The 19,987-nt window shown below is 57.7% G+C and overlaps 1 protein-coding gene across 7 annotated transcripts in view; it reads right to left on the bottom strand.

Annotated features, from left to right (window-relative positions):
* Window positions 1-19,987, bottom strand: part of MGRN1 (mahogunin ring finger 1) — a 44,966-nt gene that overhangs the window by 2,935 nt on the left and 22,044 nt on the right. For 2 of the 7 annotated variants that reach the window (XM_032461099.1, XM_032461096.1), the window contains exons 6-16: window positions 16,545-16,611; window positions 15,712-15,761; window positions 13,996-14,043; window positions 12,790-12,858; window positions 11,487-11,646; window positions 8,708-8,817; window positions 4,719-4,945; window positions 4,042-4,141; window positions 3,679-3,724; window positions 2,274-2,372; window positions 29-73 (exon numbers count right to left, since the gene is read on the bottom strand). In XM_032461099.1, coding sequence (XP_032316990.1) covers window positions 33-73; window positions 2,274-2,372; window positions 3,679-3,724; window positions 4,042-4,141; window positions 4,719-4,945; window positions 8,708-8,817; window positions 11,487-11,646; window positions 12,790-12,858; window positions 13,996-14,043; window positions 15,712-15,761; window positions 16,545-16,611 — 1,017 coding nt within the window. In that variant the 3' untranslated portion in view covers window positions 29-32. Of the gene's footprint in view, window positions 1-28; window positions 74-2,273; window positions 2,373-3,678; window positions 3,725-4,041; window positions 4,142-4,718; window positions 4,946-6,448; window positions 6,515-8,707; window positions 8,818-11,486; window positions 11,647-12,789; window positions 12,859-13,995; window positions 14,044-15,711; window positions 15,762-16,544; window positions 16,612-19,987 lie in introns of all 7 variants that reach the window. The other 5 variants (XM_032461092.1, XM_032461095.1, XM_032461097.1 and 2 more) reach the window with 3 other exon arrangements.

Here is a 19,987-nt window from a genome sequence, read left to right as displayed (position 1 = left end):
CCGCCACTTGTGTGAAGGCATCACGTACCAGCTTACTCCTCTAAACCACCAGAGCAGGAGCCGGGCCCCAGGGCTGTGCAGAGGAGGAGAGAGACGGAAGCTCGGTTAGCAAAGCGCTCGAAGGGGCCAGCACATTCCAGGGCAGAGGCACCGGCTTTAGGACAAAGTGCTGGGCTGGGGGTGGGCAGGACACAGTGGAAACAAACGCCCGCACAAACAGATGTGCTGACACGGAAAAAAAGACACGCCGAAAACAGTGCTGAGAAACAGCACTGGGCTCAGTGCTGTGCAGAGGAACTCAGCCCAGGGTGGGACGTGTAGGGGCCGGCAGAACCCGGGGGAGGGTGAGGTCCGGGAAGGGCCACCACCCTCAAGGCTGCTGGGATGCCACGCATCTAAGGATTTCACCGTTCTATGGATTTCCTCCCACCTCCTTTTTTCCCATCCACAGGGGACACTAGCTTTACTAATTACGCTCCATCCACCAGGGGGCGCTGTGCAATTGTGGAGACCGAGTGTGTCCCCCTATTCTGAAACACACACACACAGATGTGGAGATGCGCAGGGTTCCCGCTAAGGGAGAAATGCAGGAGAACAGAGGGCGCCAGTGTGGGCGTGGGTGACTCAAGAGGTGAGCGCGACCACGAGGACCCCTGCCCGGCCCCAGGTGCTGAGCAGCTGTGCTCGCGGGGAGCGGATGCAGGATGGAACGGCACAGCCTCCTCTCTGCTCTGACATCAAGAATGAGCACCACCCTGCAGAGCGGGCAGCGCGCTGAGCCGGCGCCGAGCCCAGGAGCCGTGACTGGCACCCGACCTTGCCGCCCCATCAGGCCCCACGGCCGGCCTTCGGCCCCTGCGACCTCTCCTCTACCACCTCCACAGCCAACTGTCTCGGCTCCCAGTGCGGCGCTAAAGGAAGCCCGAGACACCTGCCTGGGGGCAGAGCCAGAGGTGCTGGTCTCACCTGTGGGCTGGGCCAGTTGGTTGTGGCCTGTCCTGACCTGCTGACACCTGAATGCTCCGCGGGCCACTAGAGGGCTGAGGGGTGCCGTGTGGGGTCAGGGTGCCCCTTGCCGCACCCAGGGGCCGCCCTGCAGGAGCAGGGCTCACACCTGTGGCTCCAGGAAGCTGAGTCCTTCTTCTGACCCTCTGCTCCCACCCAGGTTTTCATCATAATGCAATACTAAGTCGTCTGAAAGAACTTGCTGGAATTCTGTGTTTATCTAAGGTCCCAGACACAGCTTTCACCATAGGTTCCTTTGGATAGGCTCTTGTATGTCAGTGACCCAATCTCTGCCCTCCCTTCTCACACCTGGTAACCCCCTGTCCTCTGACTGGACCCTCTGTCTGCACAGGCCACTGCTCATCCAGAAGCCCAGGGACAAGAGGCCCTTTCAGACCAAAGCATGTCACAGCCTCTCAAGCCCAGACCAGGGGACCAGGCAATGGTGGCTCCTGGGGCCGATCAGGGGTGAGAAGGGGTCTCCCAGTCACAAGGCAGGAGCCAGGCTCTCTGAGGGCAACGTGGCTTTTTATCTTGATTACAGAACCTCATGGGATGTTACAGCAGGTGCCGGGCACAAATGTCTGAGAGCCCCCAGTGCCTGTCCCCCGTCTTTGGGGCCCAGGCCCTGAAACTGAGGATCTTGACCCAGAGGAACAGAGAGCAGAGCTGAGGCCACAGGGCCCTGAGCAGAGGCCTTGGAAGAGCGGGCCCTGCATGCCCCTGAGCCTTGCTCACACCTCGTGCCCTGGCCTGTGTCCTGCACCCTGGCCCGGACGTGCTGCCTTCCCCGGGGACCATGAAGCCTGTCAGCTCCCCCAGCCAGTGGTGGAGGATAGTGGCCCTTGTCAAACCTGGGGCGGGCAGGCAGGTTTCTGTCTGCAGCTGCCTGTGGCAGGGGCCCTGCTGCTGGGGTACCGGGCACAGCCCACAGGTGAAGAAAGGTAGCGATGCAGTGGGACCAGATCTGCCTGCCTGGCTTTAAACAAGAAGCCTCTTCCGCCTTCCCAAGGCTGAGCTGGTTTCGGGGTGAAAAGGGGTCTCAGCCAACAGTGCTGCCCCCAAGAGTCAGGGGCTGCAAGGTGACTATGGAACCCCGGCCTGGCCGTGCTTTGCAGGTCAACAGAAGGAGCATAGGATCAGAGACAGGGAGACGGAGGGGGCTCCCCATGGGCCAGCCCCTCCCTAAGCAGACAGCAGGTCCCCATGCCATGGGGACAGCTGAGCCACCGCACGTCCCCCCCGACACCATGGGCCAATGCTGTCACCTGGCAGGTAGATGTCGGCAGGTGCGCCCGGCTGGCCACGGCTGCAGGGCTCAGGGCTGCCATCCTGCAGGACGTTCTCAATGGACGGCACTCGGCTCCCTGCAGAGGAGGGGGCAGTCAGGGACCTGAGCCACTGGGGCCCGGACTGCACCTTCACCCCTCTGCTCTCCCAGGACCCAGAGACAGATGTTCTGTTTTCTTCTTCTTTCCTTTCTCTCTTGCCTCTCAGCATGGGGCTGTTTTGTTTTTATTATACAAAAAAAGGTCACATACCCTCGTTTAAAAGACAACACGGAACGGTTACAGATTTAACTGTCTTCTCCCTGGATGAGCAGGTGGGGTGCACAGCCCTCTGGCCCCCACGCCTGCAGCAGGGGGCCTGACATGTGCGGCTGCTCTCCCTCACACATCAGTTCTCAGCCGGGACCTGCACTGTCTTCGTGGGGCATCCCCTTGGGCAGAAGAGGGGCCCAGACCCTCGGTCCCAGTATGCACTACGTGCAGGAGGGAAGGAGCTTTGGCTGCAGGTGAAGGAGCTGAGGCTTGAGAGGCAGAGCGACCTGCCCTGCATGCTGGGCAGGAAGCAACAGCACTGTGTTCCCAGAGCAGACCCCAACCTGGGTGGGCACCCTGCCCCGGGTGCCCACACTCACACCCAGGCCCAAGGTCCTGCCCACACCTGCAGGCAGCGCAGGGGCCACTGGCAGGGAGAAGGTCACAGCCACAGAGCAGCTGCAGGTTGCTCTGGGGGCCTTGACCACACTGTGGCCACCTCCTGGCTCTGACTCTCAGGGAAGGGGCCTTCGGCTTCTGCTGACACCAACCCTGAGCCTCAGCCTCCTCAACAGCCCAGCACAGGGAGGAGGGACCGTGACAGCAGAGAAACAGTATCTCCCCAACTGGCAGAGGAAGGCTTGGGAGGCACCTCATGCCCCACTATGCAGAGGTGGGGTCATCCCCCCTCAGAGCCAGTGCACAGCAGCAGCAGCTGGGACTGGACCCCGGGGGGCCGTCATGTGCTAAGCCCTCTGCTGAGGAGAGAGGCTCAAGGCCCTCTGCACAGGGGACGGGCAGGAGAGGGGCCCGGCTAAGCCGCACCCCTTCGCCCTGGCCACTGGCTGTGCCAGGCTGGGCGGCCGAGCCAGGAGGACGTGCACGGGGCGTGGGGTGTGGGCACGGGCAGGACACCCCTGGCGGGAAACAGAAGAGCTGCTACCACTAAACAGACAGGTAGGGAAGGAAAACCAGGAGTGGCCAGGGGCTGTTCTCTGTGAGATCGTGTAGGAACTGAAGTGTGTGACCCCAGGAGGGTGGCCAGCACAGCTCGAAGGAGCCTGCAGAGAGCCCCGGAGGCCCCGCCTCTTCCCCGGCCGGGGCACGAGAGCCCCAGGAGGAGAGGGCTTACCTTGCTTTAGGGACGAAGTCTCGTCAACCTCCTCTGTGGTGAAGCTCTAGGAAACAAAGGAGAACGTGCCTGGAGCCCCAGAGCTGACAGCCCAGCATCGGGCTTCCGGGGAAGGCTGCAGGGTGAGTCCAGTCCCGGACACGCTGGCCAGGACCAACCACCTATGCTTCCCGCGGCGCCCCCTGCAGCCTCCGCAGGGCTCCGCCCCACAGACGAGGACACCGATGCTGGCAGAAGTCACAGCAGCCAGCGCAGACTCGCGAGGGAGTGGCAGGGCGGGGCCCAGGGTCCGGAGGACAGCAGGCGGGCAGTGGGGACAGAAGAAACAAGGGCAGGACGGAGGAGCGTGGGTGGGGGCCTCACCTCGGGGGAGCTGCTCAGCGCCAGCCCAGCCCCACTCGGCGGGGGCGGAGCCTCCGCGTTGTCCTCTTCCTGGATGGGGGACGATGGGGACCGCAGGGTGCTGGGGACAGAGAGAGCGGAGGACAAGTGGATGAGCCACGCCAACCCCACCCAAGCCAAGGCCCTGGGGGAGCCAGGGAAGTGTGCCAGTCCTGAGGAACAGCACCCCCTGCCCCGTGTGTGTGTTAACAGGAGGCCCGCCACCTGCACCCACAGGCCGCACCTGGCACTGTTTCCAGAGAAAGGGTAGAGCCTTGGGGGTGGGGGCGCTGGGGAAGCAGCAGGAGAGGTCCCCATGTTTCCTCCTGTTTCCCTTTGTATCTTCGGAGTCTCTGCCACACGTATAAGGCTCAGGGCCGGTGGCTGGTTTTATAGAACCTGTACTTCCTTTACACTTTTCTAGAAAACCAGCACGCATGTGAGGAAAGACTAAACAGCAGGGCTGGTCACAGGTACCTCCAAGTGTCCAAGGGACCACAACTGACCCTTACTGTGTGGCCCTGAAGGTCACTGATCAGTGATGAGGACCCTGTAATCACCGAGCGAGGTGGGCCCAACCTCAGGGTCACAAACAAGGGTGATATGTACCTGGAGGGTCCCACACACCTTTCCTGGGGGGCATGCTGGCCTGGCCTCACCTGTCAGGGGACTTGCTCCGGGGCTTGCCCTTCTGGTGGCTGCTTTCCATGATCCGATCGATCCCAGTGAGTGGACAACTGGCCTGAGACAGGCCATCCGAGACGCCCGAGTAGGTGATCTCTTCATAAAGGGGGGCCGAGGGGATAGCCGGGGAGACGGCCCGAAGGCCGTTGAGCGCCTCGAGCAGGGAGATGGGCTCGTAGCCGGGCGGGATGCTGTCAGAGCTCTGCAGGGACAAGCGCAGGTGAGGGACTGGCCGATCAGGCTCCCTGCCCACTGCCCACAGTGACAAAGCCCCAGACACTGACCTTGTGTTCCAGGGAGGGTCTACTCCCCAGAACTACTCTCTGATCACTTCCTGTCCACTCTGCCTTCTAGGGACTCATACCCCCCTCCCTCAAGGGGTGCCAAGAAGTCCAGAGCAGCATCAGACACCCCTGCTCAGGGCTCCCTCGGCCATCAGCTGCAGCATGCAGCCCTGGACGCCCAAGTGCCCCAGTCGGTGCCCAGGACGGAAGGAAAGAGAGCACTCAGAAGGCCACCCCAGCCCCTACCTGGCTTTCTGCTCCTGCCTGGTTGGGGCAGAGAGTGAGAGAGGGTTAGTGGGAGGAGTGGCAGGAGCAGGAGGGGAGCGAAGCCATGGCAGAGGTGGGAGAAACCAGTAGGAATGCGTGATCCAGGCCGGAGAGGACCTGCCTGCGGAGCCCTGCCTGGCACAGGGGCCCGGCCGGGCTGTGAGCCCCGTGGCCTGGGACAAGCAGCCGCAGGGCTGACACGTACTCCGGGTGAATCTAATGGACACCCTGCTCAGAACTAGTTCTGCCCGCTCTGGGAGTGGATCAAGTCAATAGGCTGAGCCTTGCTTTAGGGTTAAAGCAAAGGGGGAGTGGAGACATCAGGGAGACGTCAGTCAGGCCTCGGGCACCATGGGACTGGGCAGGGTGGCCACCTGCCCTCACTCTTCATTAACAAGGTGAAGGGCAGCTCTCTACATGGGCTCCTACCTGCCCAGCTGGCCTTTTGGGGAGGTGACAGAGTGACCCTGGGGAACAGGGAGGCTGTGGGGGGCAGCTTCCTGCCCCCAGCAAGCGCCCCCTGGGTCCCCTGCATTCACTCCCAAAGGCCTTCAGTTTAAAGGCAAATAATTACTCTAAAGCCGCTCCCGCCCCTCGAAACAAGGAGAAGACCCCTCTCTCAGCTGACCCTCGGTGACCCTGACCCTCTGTGTTCTACCAAGGGGGCTTGGGGCTCGGCAGAGGCCTGCCTGGCCCCAGCCTGCTCCCTGGGATGGAGGGCAAGTGGGAGAGAACCAAGAGTGTGGCCCGCAGAGCAGGGATGCAGGACAAGAAGCACGGGGATGCTGTGGGCACAAGAGCGGCGGCCTGAGTTCCACCTCCACCGTCACCCCACTGCCAGCAAGAAGAAAAAGGGAAACAAGGGTGCTCAGGAGACCATGGGCAGAAGCAGAGCTGGCGAGCAGGGGTGCCCGGGGCCGGCGCTGCTGCCCGGCGGGGCTGCGAGACTGGCTTTTTGCCGACAGACCTTGAGCTTTTCTTGTTCCACAAAACTCCCTTCCTGGGCAGAGACACTGGGAATGGGGAGAGTGGATTTGACAGATTAAATTAACCAAACACGTGAGCTGGGGGTGAGAGTGACTTCCCGTACTGGTCACTGGTGCAGTGATGAGGGCGCGGGGCAAAGACGGAGCCATGGGGCCGAACACACTTACTGTTTCCCTTTTAGGTTTCTTGCTGGCCAGTGAGGCAGGGTGCGACTTTGATTTTTTAAAGGGACACTGTCAAGATAAAAATCATAGGTTTTACCGCTGCCACCCCATTGCGGCGCTGGAGCTGGTGCTGGCTGGATGGGGTCTCCCTGGTCGCTGGCCTCTGGGCATGCCGTGAGCCAGCGCTTTGCAAATTCAACACATTGAATCACGGGGACCTGGCCAAGCACTGGTTCTGCCTCAGGGCCTGGGTGGGCTGGGCCTGCACATCCAAGCAGCTCTTAAAAGAGTTGGTCTCCATCCCTGGGGGCCACCCTGGTCTGGGTCACCCCAAGCAGCAGGTCCTGGACAGGCTGGGCATGGAAGTGGCCAGGTCCTCCCCACATGTGGGCTCCACTGGACACAGAGAAGGGACCCTGAGGCCCTGGACACCTCTTTGAGGCTCAGCACAGTCTCATCTACTTATCACCAAGTCTAACTCCTAAAAGTGGAGCTAAACCCCCCAATCACCCCCACCCTGTAGTGATCGTAACAGACTCACTAGAGAAAACATTTCCTTTGGGCTCCCTGGGACCTCGGGGAGGCTGCTCGTGCAGGGAGCATGGCAGAGAACAGGGCCATTTACTTGGAATCGTAGACTCCAGAGAGGGGGCGCTGGCCCTCTGGCATGTGTGAGGTTACCATCCACGCCCCAGGCTGCCCTGCACTGTGGGAGGCACCTCGGCTTTCAGGACAAGAGGGACAGACACAGGAGGGTCCTGCCTGACCCTCAGACGCCAGGGCAGAAACCGGGAGAGGAGCACACAGGCAACAATAAAACCCCACCACCCAGGCCCATTCCTCCAAACTAGAGTGAGACTCCTCCCTCAGGGGCAGATCACACCTCAGTGCCAGTCCCCTCTCCCCCAAAAACGTGTTGTTGTAGAAAGTCTGCTCTGTTCCGAAACCAAGTCTAATGTTAAATGGCTGGAGGGCCTGGTGTCAACAGGGGCCCAGGAGGCTAAACAGTGTGGCTGGCCCAGGGGAGGGGGGAAGTGAGGTAATGGGCACCCCAACCCCAAGGGGCAACTTTGCCCCATCCAGTGGCAAGACCACACCTTCAGATTTGAGAGAAAAGCCAGAAATCTGTCTTAGACAAAATTCCCAGACTTTTAAAAGACCTCATGTTCAGAACCGCTGGGCCAAGCACACCACCCCCGCTGGCCGAGTGCAGGAGCCTGTCTGTGGCTGTGCCAACCCAAGGGCTTTGCTTCTCTTCCCTTTTCAGGCAGCTGGCAGGGCCTTTAAGAATCACGAGATCCAAACAACCTCAATCAAGAGCCAAGAAAACGGGCTTGCTGGCTGACAACGCTCAAAGCCAGCTGGGACCCGGGAGCTCGAGCCGGGCCGGCCCCACGTCCGTCCTCAGTCCTTCTGCCCCCATGTGTCCACCCTTGCAGCCCCCATGCCCGTCTGTGTGTGTCTCTTTCCATTCCTTTCTCCCTGTTGGACCATCTCTCTGCTCTCCCTTCCTAACCTCGCCCCCATCTGTCTCCTGTCCTCTCTCCATGTCTCTCTGCATTTGTGTCTCTCTCCCTCCCTGTCTCTGTGTCCCTGCCCATTTTGCTCTCGAGGTCTCTGAGGCCCAAGTCTGACTTCCTCGGCTGCTGCAGTGAGGTCTAACACACAGCTTCTTGGGAAGCAAGCCAAGTGGATGGCTGCCGGGTGCCCTCCTGTGCACCCAGGCAGGAGACAGGTGGGCCAGGAGTGGGCAGAGGATGTCACAGTCACCCTTTGGAGGACACCTCACTCCCCAAGAGCACAGAGTCTCCCTGGCTGCCCGGCTTGGTGGAGTGAAGGTGACAGACAGCATGGCTCTAACTCAAGGAAGGCCCCCTGCATCACATGATCTGCTACTGGCAGAAGCAGCAGCATCCCGGAAGCCAGGGCTCATTGGGCCGACCTGCATCACCCCAACACTCTGACAGCTGCCTGCTGGGACCACACCTGGCCTGCTGGACAAATGAGCCAGAGGCCCAGAGAGCTGGCAAGCGGGGGAGCTGGCCAGACAGTCTGGGTCCTGGCATGGCACAGCCCTGAGGGCACAGCCTGGACAGCCCCATCCTGGCCACACCACCAGGGCCTCCTGACCAACCCACCCCACCAGGAGCCAGACACTGTCCTAACACGAAAGCGGGGCCTGCATGATGGCCAGGGGCTTCCTCCAGACCCCTCTTCTCTCCACCCCAACACCTTCCAAGGCGGGAAGGAAGAGGCACTTACAGAATGCTCGTCGTGGTCCATGTTCTGGGCCAGAACAGGGCTGAAGGAGATGGGGGACAGGGCTCCAGGCTTCTTCCTAACCGCTCGGATCTGCAGAAGGGCCCGGAAAGCTGCGGCAGAATGACGGGGTTCACGTCAAGCACGGGACAGCACCACCGAGACCCGCAAGTTTCAGGGACACTGACCCCCACCCACCCACCCCCCAGCATTCCCAGGACAAGCCACATTTCCGAGGCAGAGGCAGAACAGCCCCGGGAGGGAGGGAGGGAGAAAGGCGAGGCCCAGACAGCGTGGCTTCCGCTCCAGTAGAGCTTCTAGGGGTGGCAGGCAGGGCACAGCCGGCCTCTCACCTGCCAAACCCTGGACTGTACACCAGACAGTGAATGTAGCTGCAAGTTACACCTGTCAGCCAACTAAAAGCACACAGTCTGACCCAGACACTGGCAACTCAACGTCAAAACAAACAACCCGATTAAAAAATGCACAGAGGATCTGAATAGACATTTTTCCATATGGCACATGAAAAGACGTTCAGCATCACTAACCATCAGGGAAATGCAAATCAAAACCACACCTCACACCTGTCAGAATGACTACTGTCAGAAAAATAACAAGTAACAAGTGCTGAGGAGGAAGTGGAGAAAAGGGAGCCCTCATGTCATGTTGGTGGGGCAGCCACTACAGAAAACAGGATGGAGGTTCCTTAAAAAGTTAAAAAACAGAACTACCATATGACCCAGCAATTCCACCCCTGGGTATTTATCAAAAGAAACAAAAATACTAATTAGAAAAGATACATGCACCCCATGTTCTTTGCAGCACTATTCACAATTGCCAAGATATGAAAGCAACCTAAGAGCCTGTCAACAGATGAATGAATAAAGAAGATGTGGCATATTTACATGTAATAGACTATTACTCAGCCAGAAAAAGATACAATCTTGCCATTTGCAACAACACGGAAGGACCTAGAAGCTATTATGCTAAATGACATAGGACAGATGCAGAATGACAAATACTCTGTGATTTCACTTACATGTGGAATCTAAAAAACAAAATAAATGAACAAACATAACAAAACAGAAGCAGTTACAGATACTGAGAACAAGCACGTGGTTACCAGGTGAGACAGAGGTGGGGAGAGGAAAGACATAGGTGAGTAAGATGAAGAGGTGCAGACTTCCAGTTGCAAAATAAATGAGTCACAGGTTTGAACCACACAGTGTGGGAAATACAGTCATATGTAAATATGTATCCATAACTATGTAATATCTTTGTATGGTGACAGAGTGTAACTAGACTTCATTGTGATTGTTTCCAAATGCACAAGAAAAAAAATCACTATGTTGTTTAACAGGAACTAAACAGTGTTGTAGGTCGGTTATAATCCAAAACCAACCAACCAGCCAACCACACAGAAAGAGGTCAGATCTGTGGTTACCAGAGGTGGGTGTGCGGGGAGGGGGAACTGGACGAAGATGGTCAAAAGGCACAGACATCCAGCTATAAGATAAATAAGTACCAGAGATCTAACAGTACAACATGCTAAGTACAATCCCTGCTGCATGGTACGTATGAAAGCTGCTAAGGGAGTAAACCCTAAAAGTTCTCATCACAAAAAATGGTTTTTTATTTCTTTAATTTTGTATCTATATGAGAAGATAGATGTTTATTAAACTGATAATCATGTCATGATGTATGTAAATCAAATCATTACATTGTACATCTTAAACTTATACAGTTCTGTAAGTCAATTATATCTCAATAAAACTAGAAGAAAAAAAATTTTAATGAAATATATATGATTTAACAAATGCCTTTAAAATGCCCTCCATTTGTCTACTCTGTGTATACTAACAACAGAATACCTTTAATCTGGAATGTAATTCACTAAAAACAACTAAAGTAAATCAAATTGGGAGACAAAGTAAAATGATATGTTACCAATATAGAATTATTGAGTCCAAGTTAGGTTTTTGAGTATGCTAAACATATTCATAGGGCAAAGAACACTTTGTTATAAAGATCAAATTTGCATTAAAAAAAATCAACCTAAGCTTTGTTATTTTTAAAACACTTTCCTTTTTCCCTCCAGGGCTTCCTAAGGCCATGTCTGCTGATTAATTGCTTTGAAGTATTTTATTGTAGCTGTAAACTGTTTTTAAAAAAGAAGTTTTATAGTCAACAGTCATGAATCCAAGAACTAAATGTAGCCATAAAGAGATAACTTTATATTTAAGAGTTTCATATCTACCAATCCATTATTTCTGAAAGTGACTTAAATCTGATAGTCTTTATCTCTGCTTTAAAAAAAAGCCATCATTTGCCTCGGGAAAGAAAATGTCCCTCAGATCCCACAGGAGGGCGCTCTCCCCCCAACACCCAACCCCTCACCAGCAGGATTTACACCTGGAGAACCATTACATCCTCTCTATCAGGGAATATTTAATCTGAATTAGTCCCGACGTGATGACTTTTTGACTGAGAGGGTCTGGATGCTCGAGGAAACCAAATTTAATTCCTTGATCATTTACACGCAGCACACTTTTCATTTCACTGTAATTTCTCACCGAACTCTTTAAAATAAAGATCTGACTCACTAATTGACTGTGCGGCTCACGGCACACGCTGCCCAGGAGCCCCTCCTGGACGCTCAGCCTGAGCCTAACTTTCCGGGAGGCAGAACGTGCCACCGCCGTGGCCATGGGTGTCACCCGCCCATGCCAACCGCCGTGCCTCGCGCTCCCTGCCGCCGCCCCGCACCCGCAGCCCCACTCACGCAGCCGGCAGATGGGGCAGCTGCTGGCCTGGTAGCGCAGCGTGTCGGCACACGAGTTGCACAGGCACAGGTGGCGGCAGGGCAGGATGAGCGTGTCCCGCAGGTCCGACAGGCACACCACACACTCACTGCTGTTGTCGCCGTTCTCCTCGTCCGAGGGCTGTGGGAACACCCCAGCCCCAGGGTCTGTGGCTCCCGAGGCCAGAGGCAGGGGCCAGATGGGTGCGGGGGGGGATGTGGTGGCACAGGGAGGCCCATGGGGCAGAGAAGGTGGCCGAGGAGCAGGGCAGCCCCTCCCCTAACATGCCCCCAAATTGGGAGAACCCAGGTCTCCTGTCACTCTGAACCAAGGAGGCAACGTGGGAGGACGGTACTGGACAGAAATCCTCCGAGGAGGCGCGTTTACTTGGTCAAAACAAACAAACAAAAAAATCAGGCAAGTGTAAGTTGTTGAAATGTTTTCCTTAAATAACGGCAGTTTCTGGAAAATAAAAGTAGTAGCTTCTGGATCAAGACACAGCAACAGCCTAAAAATGAACTGGCCAAGTCCAGCCTGCCACCTGTTTCTGAAACAAAGTTTTGCTGGAACACGGCCTTGCCCCCGGGTTCCTGTATGTCTGTGGCTGCTTCTTTGTGACACCCGTGGTGCCGGGTGGATGAGCAGGAGTGACAGACGCTGCGGGGCCTGAGGCTGAGGACGACAAAGACCCGGCCCTCTAGGAAGTCGGCCGACCTCTGGTGCAGACACACGAACCGGGCAGAGAGCACCGGCTTCCAGCCAGTTCCAGCCGTCGTGGAAGCTGGCATGAGACTCCAGAGATTCTTAAGAAGAGGCGGAAGTTTCACTCGTGCCTTAAGATGATGACAAAGGCACAGGTTGACTCCCTGGCTCTGTGGGCCACCAGGTTCCTGTCACAGGAGTCAGAGGTCGAGCCGGCTGGCGGGTGCAGTGAATGAAAAGGGAGGGAAAGGCCAAGGCGGCACCGGCTATGCCTGAGGCAGGAGGGCCCCACGTTCCTAGGCCGCCCTGACCCACCTAACAGCCAGCAACCCAGTGAGGGTAACAAGCCGGTGAATTTGCTGGGAAAAGGACAAAATGGCCCATAGACTCGGTTTAACTTCTTAACGCTTAAGGGAAAGTGCTGGAGTCTGGGGCCTCCAGGGGAAGGCTTGGCAGGAAACCAGTTCATCTGCTTATCTGCGGGCCCCGGACAGGTCACTCCGTGGGCGCGCTTCCTCACAGGTGGGAGGAGCACTGGGGAGCGAGCTCAGCCCGGCATCCAGCAGCCCCACGAGTGCGTACCTTCGTCTCCTGGTTGTTCTTATTCTCAATGCCATAGATCTCCTGCAGCAGGTAGCTGACCCGGTCCACCTGGAGAGCAGAGGGGTGTCTGGGCATTTGCCCACCCCCTACCCCCACCAAAGGCTCCTATGCACCCACCTGGCCCGACAACCTCTCCTGGGTGCCGGGTTCAGGTCCTGGGGCAGGCGTGGTTGGCAACCCAGGGAGCAGGTATCACTGGCGACAGGAGGGGAAAAGAGCCACCTGCCCCGCCCACAGGCAGCACGGGCACTGGTCTGGGCCAGGCGTCTGCGCACCCCAGAGGGCCTGGAGCCTACGTACCCACCTTACCCAGCCTAAGCCTAGAGGAAAACCACCTTGGACCTGTCACCAGCCCCACGAGAGTGACCAGAGCCGGGCCTCACACTGACTGTGTTCAGAAGTGGTCTGAGCTACTGTATTTCTTACAGTTCACAGACCACAGACATCTGTCCTGACAGCCACAGCCCTGCAGGTCAGCTCTCCCGACACCAGGGTCCTGGCTATCACGGGGGTCTCTGGCCCTCCTGTCACCCCCAAGGGCTGGATCTGCCAGAGTTCTCTTGACCCCTCTTTTAAAAAACTCACCAACGCACCTGAGCAGCTTCACACAAGGACAACCTAATAATCACGGCTTTTGACACAGACCCCACTGTGGCCACAGGTACAGCTCAGGGGACCCCATCCTCTAAGCCCTCACGGTACGTAAGTGGGAGCCCACTAGGGATAATTCTTCCTGGTGTTGGACCGTGGGGATCACCGACCCCAGAAAAAGGCTGTACTGGTCTACAGCTCCCGTTGCTTCCAAGATATCCCATCCTTCCTCTCAAATATGGACTAAGTCAATCCAAGTCTGCCCCACACGGAGGTATCGTCAGCAACTTGTGAATAGGAAGAGGGGAGGCTGCAGCGTTTGTTTCTTGTTTCCTCCCTCCATCCGGCATTTGTTCATTCAGCAAACATTTACTGAACTCTCACTAAGTTCAAGGCGGACAAGACTCAGGGCCACAACAGTCAATGCAGGTACATGGCGGGTATGCAGGTGACCCTGACCCTGACTCTTGGAGCCCAGGGCCCACAGCGGCCAAGGTGGCCCAGGGAGAATAATCCACAGAGACTACTGGGTCATGTGTGCATGCGTGCCTTTCACATCAAAAGGGCTCACAATGTTTCTTCTGAAGGACTTACAATTTGCTTCTGCTTTAAAGGCTTCACGGAGAAGCTTCCATCAACGTGCTGCAGGGGAGAAAGACACAGAGGTTAACTCGGCTGTGCTGACGTCCTTTTCTCAGTCAACCCACACCCACAGCTGAAAAAAAGGAGGGACTACAAGAAGACTCAGAGCAAGGCCGGGGTTTCTCAAGGTGTGGCCCCGACCTGGCTTCAAAACCACCCAGAGTCTTTCCAAGATACCGTCTCCTAGGTCCTACCCAGACCTAAAAAATCCAGCTCTCCCAGGCAGTTCCCAAGTACACTCAAGTTCACCACCATCAGCCAAAATCTGGCAATGGACAGATGCTCCCCCAGAGGCAAGAAGCAGAGCAAGCCAACAGTTCTAGCCCTCCAAGAACTCCCCGGGCTAACGTGAACACGGCACAAGGACGCCGCACATCCACGCACAGAGGAAGGCCCGAGGCTCCAAGAGCCACGGGGACACGACAGAGCAGACCGGTCCGGGGGCATCTGGGGAGGCACCCGGCTCCGAGGCCACGCAGTTAGCCAAGGCACCAGATCTGCACTCTCGCTCACCAGCTACCCCTTCTGAGTTGATCAAGAACAACACTCAGAGTTTCCTGTGAGGCTGATGGTTCCGACGGAAGTTTCTAGTGCGCTGCACTCCAAAAACAAGGCAGTTTCTCACTGAGCTCTATACCAGAGGCACAGAATGGAACGTCCGCCAGTGATGGTCCAATGCCTCGCCAGAACACAATGATGGGGAAACAGTGACTGTCGCCTCCGACGAGGCCGAACTGGGGCGCCTGCAGCTGGCTAGCCCAGAGAGGGAGAGGGCCACCTCCACCCGGGCACTGGCGTCACCACGGCCCTGGGAGACCAGGGGGCGCACAGACCTAGCCTCACCTGAGGGGGCCCAGGCCCGGCTCTACTGATACCCTGGGGGATCCAGAAAGACCTGGATCACAGGGAGGAGCTGGGCTCTGTACTTCAGGCTCTCAGGACTGCAGATACACACCAGGCCGAGGAGACCAGGGGTCGGCAGGACGTTCAGAACAAGTCTGAGCCTGGTCTCCTCACAGAGTCCTTGCTCCTTGTCCACCTGGGCTACAGGCTGGTGCTGAAAATACTTCACAACTGCAGAGCGCCGGCCAATGTCAAGGACCACTGCGGGGCTGGGGGTGGCACTTTCAGAGAGGGGCCACGCCCAACTGTGGCCAGCAGGGCTCTCGACGAGCAGAGATCCTGTCCCAATACAGCCAGGCACTCGCTCGCTGTGTGGACAGACACAGGGAACTGGCTGGCCCCCAGGAACAACAGTGTCAGTGAAAGGGCTGTCCCTAGAACTCAAGGTGCCCTAATGCAGAGCCAGCGGTGAGGCTAACCGTCCTCACCAACAACATCCCCACCACACATCATAAACATGGCCACAAAACGTCAATAGCCAAGGGCCTGGGGATGCACGTCTACGTGGAAAAAAGGGGCAAATCCTAAGTTCAAACACACATAACCATAAAGGTAGTTGTAAGTGAAGCCTTCGATGTAAATGGCCTCTTTACATGCAGGGCATCCCCAGCTTGGGGACCTCAGGAGAGCCTGCATGTCTAGGGCCGTGCTAGGCAGATGGCAGACACTCGTCCACCCCACCAGCATTCATGGGGCACCTACTGCATGCAGGATACAATGACAAATGAGGGATCACCAGGACAGTAAGGGGCAGGGGGGACTTACCTTTTCAAAGGCGGCCAAGAGCACGTGGGCGTGGCCAGTCACTTCCACAACTGCCAGGAGAGAGGGGAGAGGGGTCAGAGCTGGCCCCTGGCCCCCCGCCCTGGGCTGCTTCTCTCCAGCATCTCTCCTTCCCCTGCAGGCAGAGTCCAGACCCGCTGGAGGGCTCATCCTCATCTCGCCTTCCTCTGCCTGGGGGGCCCTATGGCTCCCTCCGACCCACACCTCACTGTCCCCCAGAGCTGCCACTGCTGACTGCCCACGGCCAGCTCTCACTCAGCAAACGGAGGGACTTCTTGGCGGTGCCAAGGAGCTGGGGGACAAGCCTGGGCCTGGCAGGGCTCCAGCATCTGTGCCCTGGCCTGGGACCCCCAAAGCCCGTGGTGGTGGCAAGGGAGAGATCAGCAGGACTGGCAGGAGGAGGAGGGGCGGGGAGGGATCCAACAGGCCAGCAGCAGAGCACAGGGCCCGGCCACTCCCTGCTAACTGTCTTCATCACTTCCCTGCGGGGTGGACCCCAGAACCGGAGGCCTGTCTAGCTGCTGTCAGCGTGGCTCTGCCACAGCGGGAGGAGACAGGCTGGCTGGGAGTGCCTGAGTCAGGAGGAGGAGCTGGAAGGGGAGCCGAGAGGGCTCAGGGGCAGCGTTGCCCAGAGGGGATGGAGCGCTCGGTGCCTTAGCCCCACAGCCCCACACCTGCTTGTCGGGCTGAGCCATCTTCCACTGTCTCTGGAGTGAACTGCCCCCGGCCGACTGATGTGAGAGTGGACTTGGGAAGTGGCCCCTCCACGTGGGTCCATGTGCCTGGAAGGGAGAACGGAGGGGAAGGCAACTCACCGTCCCCCTCATCCACCACGGCCTGGATGACCACTGGAAACACGCCCCGGTCCAGGTCAAAGTTCAACTGAGGAGAAAAGCAGGCAAGAATGATCAAAGTGAGCAGGAGGCGTCGTGGTAACAAAGTGCTGAGGAGAGACAGATGCCGTTTTTCTTCTCTGTGGTAAAACAGATGAAAACGGCACATCTGTGATCTGAGATTCAGTGTCATGAGGTACATCCATTAAGGTCACGTGACCGTCAGCACCACGGTTCCCAGAACATCTCCGGCAGCCCTAGCAGGAGCCAGCATCCAGTCCCAGAGCCTCCACCCTGCTTCCTGTGTGGACTGGCCCCTACGGGATGTTCAGAGAAATGGGATCACACGGTACTATCATCTGTGCCCGGCTTCTCTCACTCAGCATCACCAGGTCACAGCCGCGTCCTCCTCCAGGCAGAGCAGCATCCCTGCCCGGCCTGACCACGTCCATTCACCCGCCCACGGACACTGGGCTGCCCCTGGGCTCTGGTGAGGGTTGCTGCCTGGGCCTGAGCCCGTTTTTGACTCTGCTGGGTGTACCCTGGGCATGGGTGTACTGGGTACCACAGAGATGCCGTGTTCAACCTTGTGAAGAAAGGTACCTGGCTCGACCCCAAACAATGACGAAAGGAAAGTGAAAAAGGCCACATGGTTCGTCCGAGCTCACCCAGAAACCTCCTCTCCCTCTTCCTTCTCCTCCAGCTTAAAACCCTCGGGGATCCCTGCCGGCTGCAGGCCCCTCCCCAACCCACGTGTCCCCTCGGGCACAGCCTCCACGTCTGCTCACCACGGGGCCCACGGGCAGGTCACACAGAGCCCATGGGGAGAGGTGCTCAGCCGAACACACCCGCCGTGGAGAAGGTGCCAGGTAGGTCCCCAGCTGTCAGCGGGCAGCAGGGCCTGGAGAGGCCAGGTGCTGGGACAGGGCAGACTCAGCACTGCCGGCTGGGTTCGGGTCTGGCTCTACAACTCGAGCCTCAGTTACCCAATCCACATAAAAGGGACAGAAGTCATGCCTACACAAAGGCCCTGAGTGTGGTGCCTGGGAGAGCACGCAGTGAGCACCAGCCACTCGATGCTGCGTGTGTTCAGACAGCGACAGCCAAGGAGGTGGGTGGCCAAGGAGGGAGGTGGCCGGGGAGGGCCTCGCAGGACCACTCAGGGTAGGGCCTCCAGCGCCCTTGACCTGGTGGGGACATGTGTGCATACAGTTGCATGCGGGGAGGTAGGGGACGTGCTCAGGCCTATCCAAGCACCACACAAGCCTGGGCTTGGGAGAGGAAGGGACCCCCTTTCTGTGCTCCTGCCTTGCTCTTCAGTGACCCACAGGGTTGTGGGAAATCACCTGAGACAGGAGTCACATGTCATCTACGAACTATCCTGGGGACAGGGCCCCCTGCACGCTGTTTCTGCCCTCCCCACCCTGCGTCAGCGCACATGGAGTGATCCTGCCGACGACCAATCCAACATCACCCAATGGTAACAATGACAGTGACACCCGGTGCAGCGCTCAGGCGCTGCCCTGAGAGGCTGTAACTGAGGCCAGGAGCGGCCTTCCGGGTGACAGAGCTGGAAGGGGAGCAGCGACCCGTGCTGTGCAGCCCCGCCGCCTGCGCTTCCACCGGTTGCTGGAACGTGGCCATCAGCATGGACGTGGGCGGCCTCCTGCTCCGAAGAGCTGCCGTGTGCTTTGCCTTTTCTTTCTCCCGGGTTCGCTGAGTGTGGCCTCAGCGCCAGCTGACAGGGGGAGTAACAGACGTGGGTCTGGGGAGGAGTGATGGGGGCTCCACCAGCAGGTGGTGACCCCGGCCTCTCTTCTCCGGCCCCCTGGGCAGCAGGGTTCACAGCGGGGAGCCTGGGCTGAGCCCTCTACACCCCTGCCGTGTGGACCTGGACAGCCAGCCTAGAGAAGGGGCTGTTTCCACCTCCAGATGACAGATGGGAAAGCCAGGCTCGAGGAGGTGGCATAACTTGCCCGATGCTTCATGCACAGTGAGAGTCAGAGTCGCCTCCAGGCCTCGCCCACCTGTGCTCTCTCAGCTCCTGGGAAAGGCCACCTGGTACTTCAGTCCTCCAGACTGTTCTCATCAAGCCTGACCCAACACGGGCCTCCTGCCGTGATCCGTCCAAACCCTACTGAAAAAGCGCAAATGGCTGTTGTCTGCCTGCCCAGCATTCGAGTGCCCTTCTTAGGTGGCAGCACCCCAACTTTCCTTGGGGAAATTTGGGAACAACTCCTCTCCCACCCTGGATCTATGTGGCCTGGCCAGGGGGACAGTATGCCTTGTCTTGAGCGGGGCCTGGGACCGTCCACCTGAGCACTCTGGGACCCGGGCCAGGACCACACCCATCACTCCACTGGTCTGCAGGGCAGCAGTAGCGTGCGGTCAGCTCAGAAGCAGTACACCTGTCCTGAAGACACAGGCCCCTGGAGGAAACCACAAGCCGTCCAGCTTTTTCAGAACCTATGCCAATAAATTCCTGGTTTTCTTAAGCCAGACTGAGGTGTTTCTGTCACTTGCAATCAGAAAGGTCCTGACACAGACGCTGCTTTGAAGGCTCTATTGCAGCAGCCTTCCAGGAGCCTCCCGTGAACAGTGTGGACCACGTGTCATCCCAGAGCCCAGGGCAGCACCCTACACATGGCATTCGTTCAGCTGACTCTGCAAACCCAGTGGATGACTACACTGGTAGACCCAGTGCTGGGCCAAGAGACAGAGGTGGAGATGACAGGGGCACCATGACCCCAGCTCTCCCCGGACATCAGGACGGTCCCCACCAAAGAATGACCAGGACCCAAAGGAGCACCGAGCCTGAGAAACCCTGGGATAAAGAGAAACCTGGGTTTGAAGCCAGAGTGTCCACCAGGTCTCAACCACCTGCCAACACCCTCTTCAACGCCCTCAGCAGGCAATGACGTCATGCCAGGACGTAACAGCACCGGTCTGCTCTCCGTAAGCTTAATTTCTGGAACCTTCTATTTATGGCAAAGCTTAGCAGTTTCCCAGCTATAGGAATGACTAATGAAGTTTCCGTTTAAAAATACCCGCAATAGAGGGAGGAAGGGGAGTGACTGCTTAATGGGTGGGTGCAGGGCTTCCTTCTGGGTGATGAGAATGTGCTAGAACGGCACAGTGGTCACACACTGTGAGTGCACTGCATGTCACTGTGGTTCCACTGCAGTAAAAAGACACATGTAACAGAAACTGAGCTGGTTTCAAGAACACATTAGCTGAGGTGATACTCAGAGAGGGCAAAGACGAGGACAGGGTCCTGGGATAACAAGGCTGGACAGGCCCAGGGTGGCGGCCCGCCAGCCCCACTGCACCACACACTGACAAGTCAGGGATGCGGGCTCCCTGACGCACTGAGGGAGGAAAGGGGGTGCCCCTATGCAGCACTCAAGATGGGCTTACGAGTCAGG

This window comes from Camelus ferus, chromosome 18 (genome assembly GCF_009834535.1).
Source record: "Camelus ferus isolate YT-003-E chromosome 18, BCGSAC_Cfer_1.0, whole genome shotgun sequence".
NCBI lineage: Eukaryota > Metazoa > Chordata > Mammalia > Artiodactyla > Camelidae > Camelus > Camelus ferus.
Note: the sequence above shows the minus strand (reverse complement) of the source record. Positions and strands in the feature narration are given on the sequence as shown.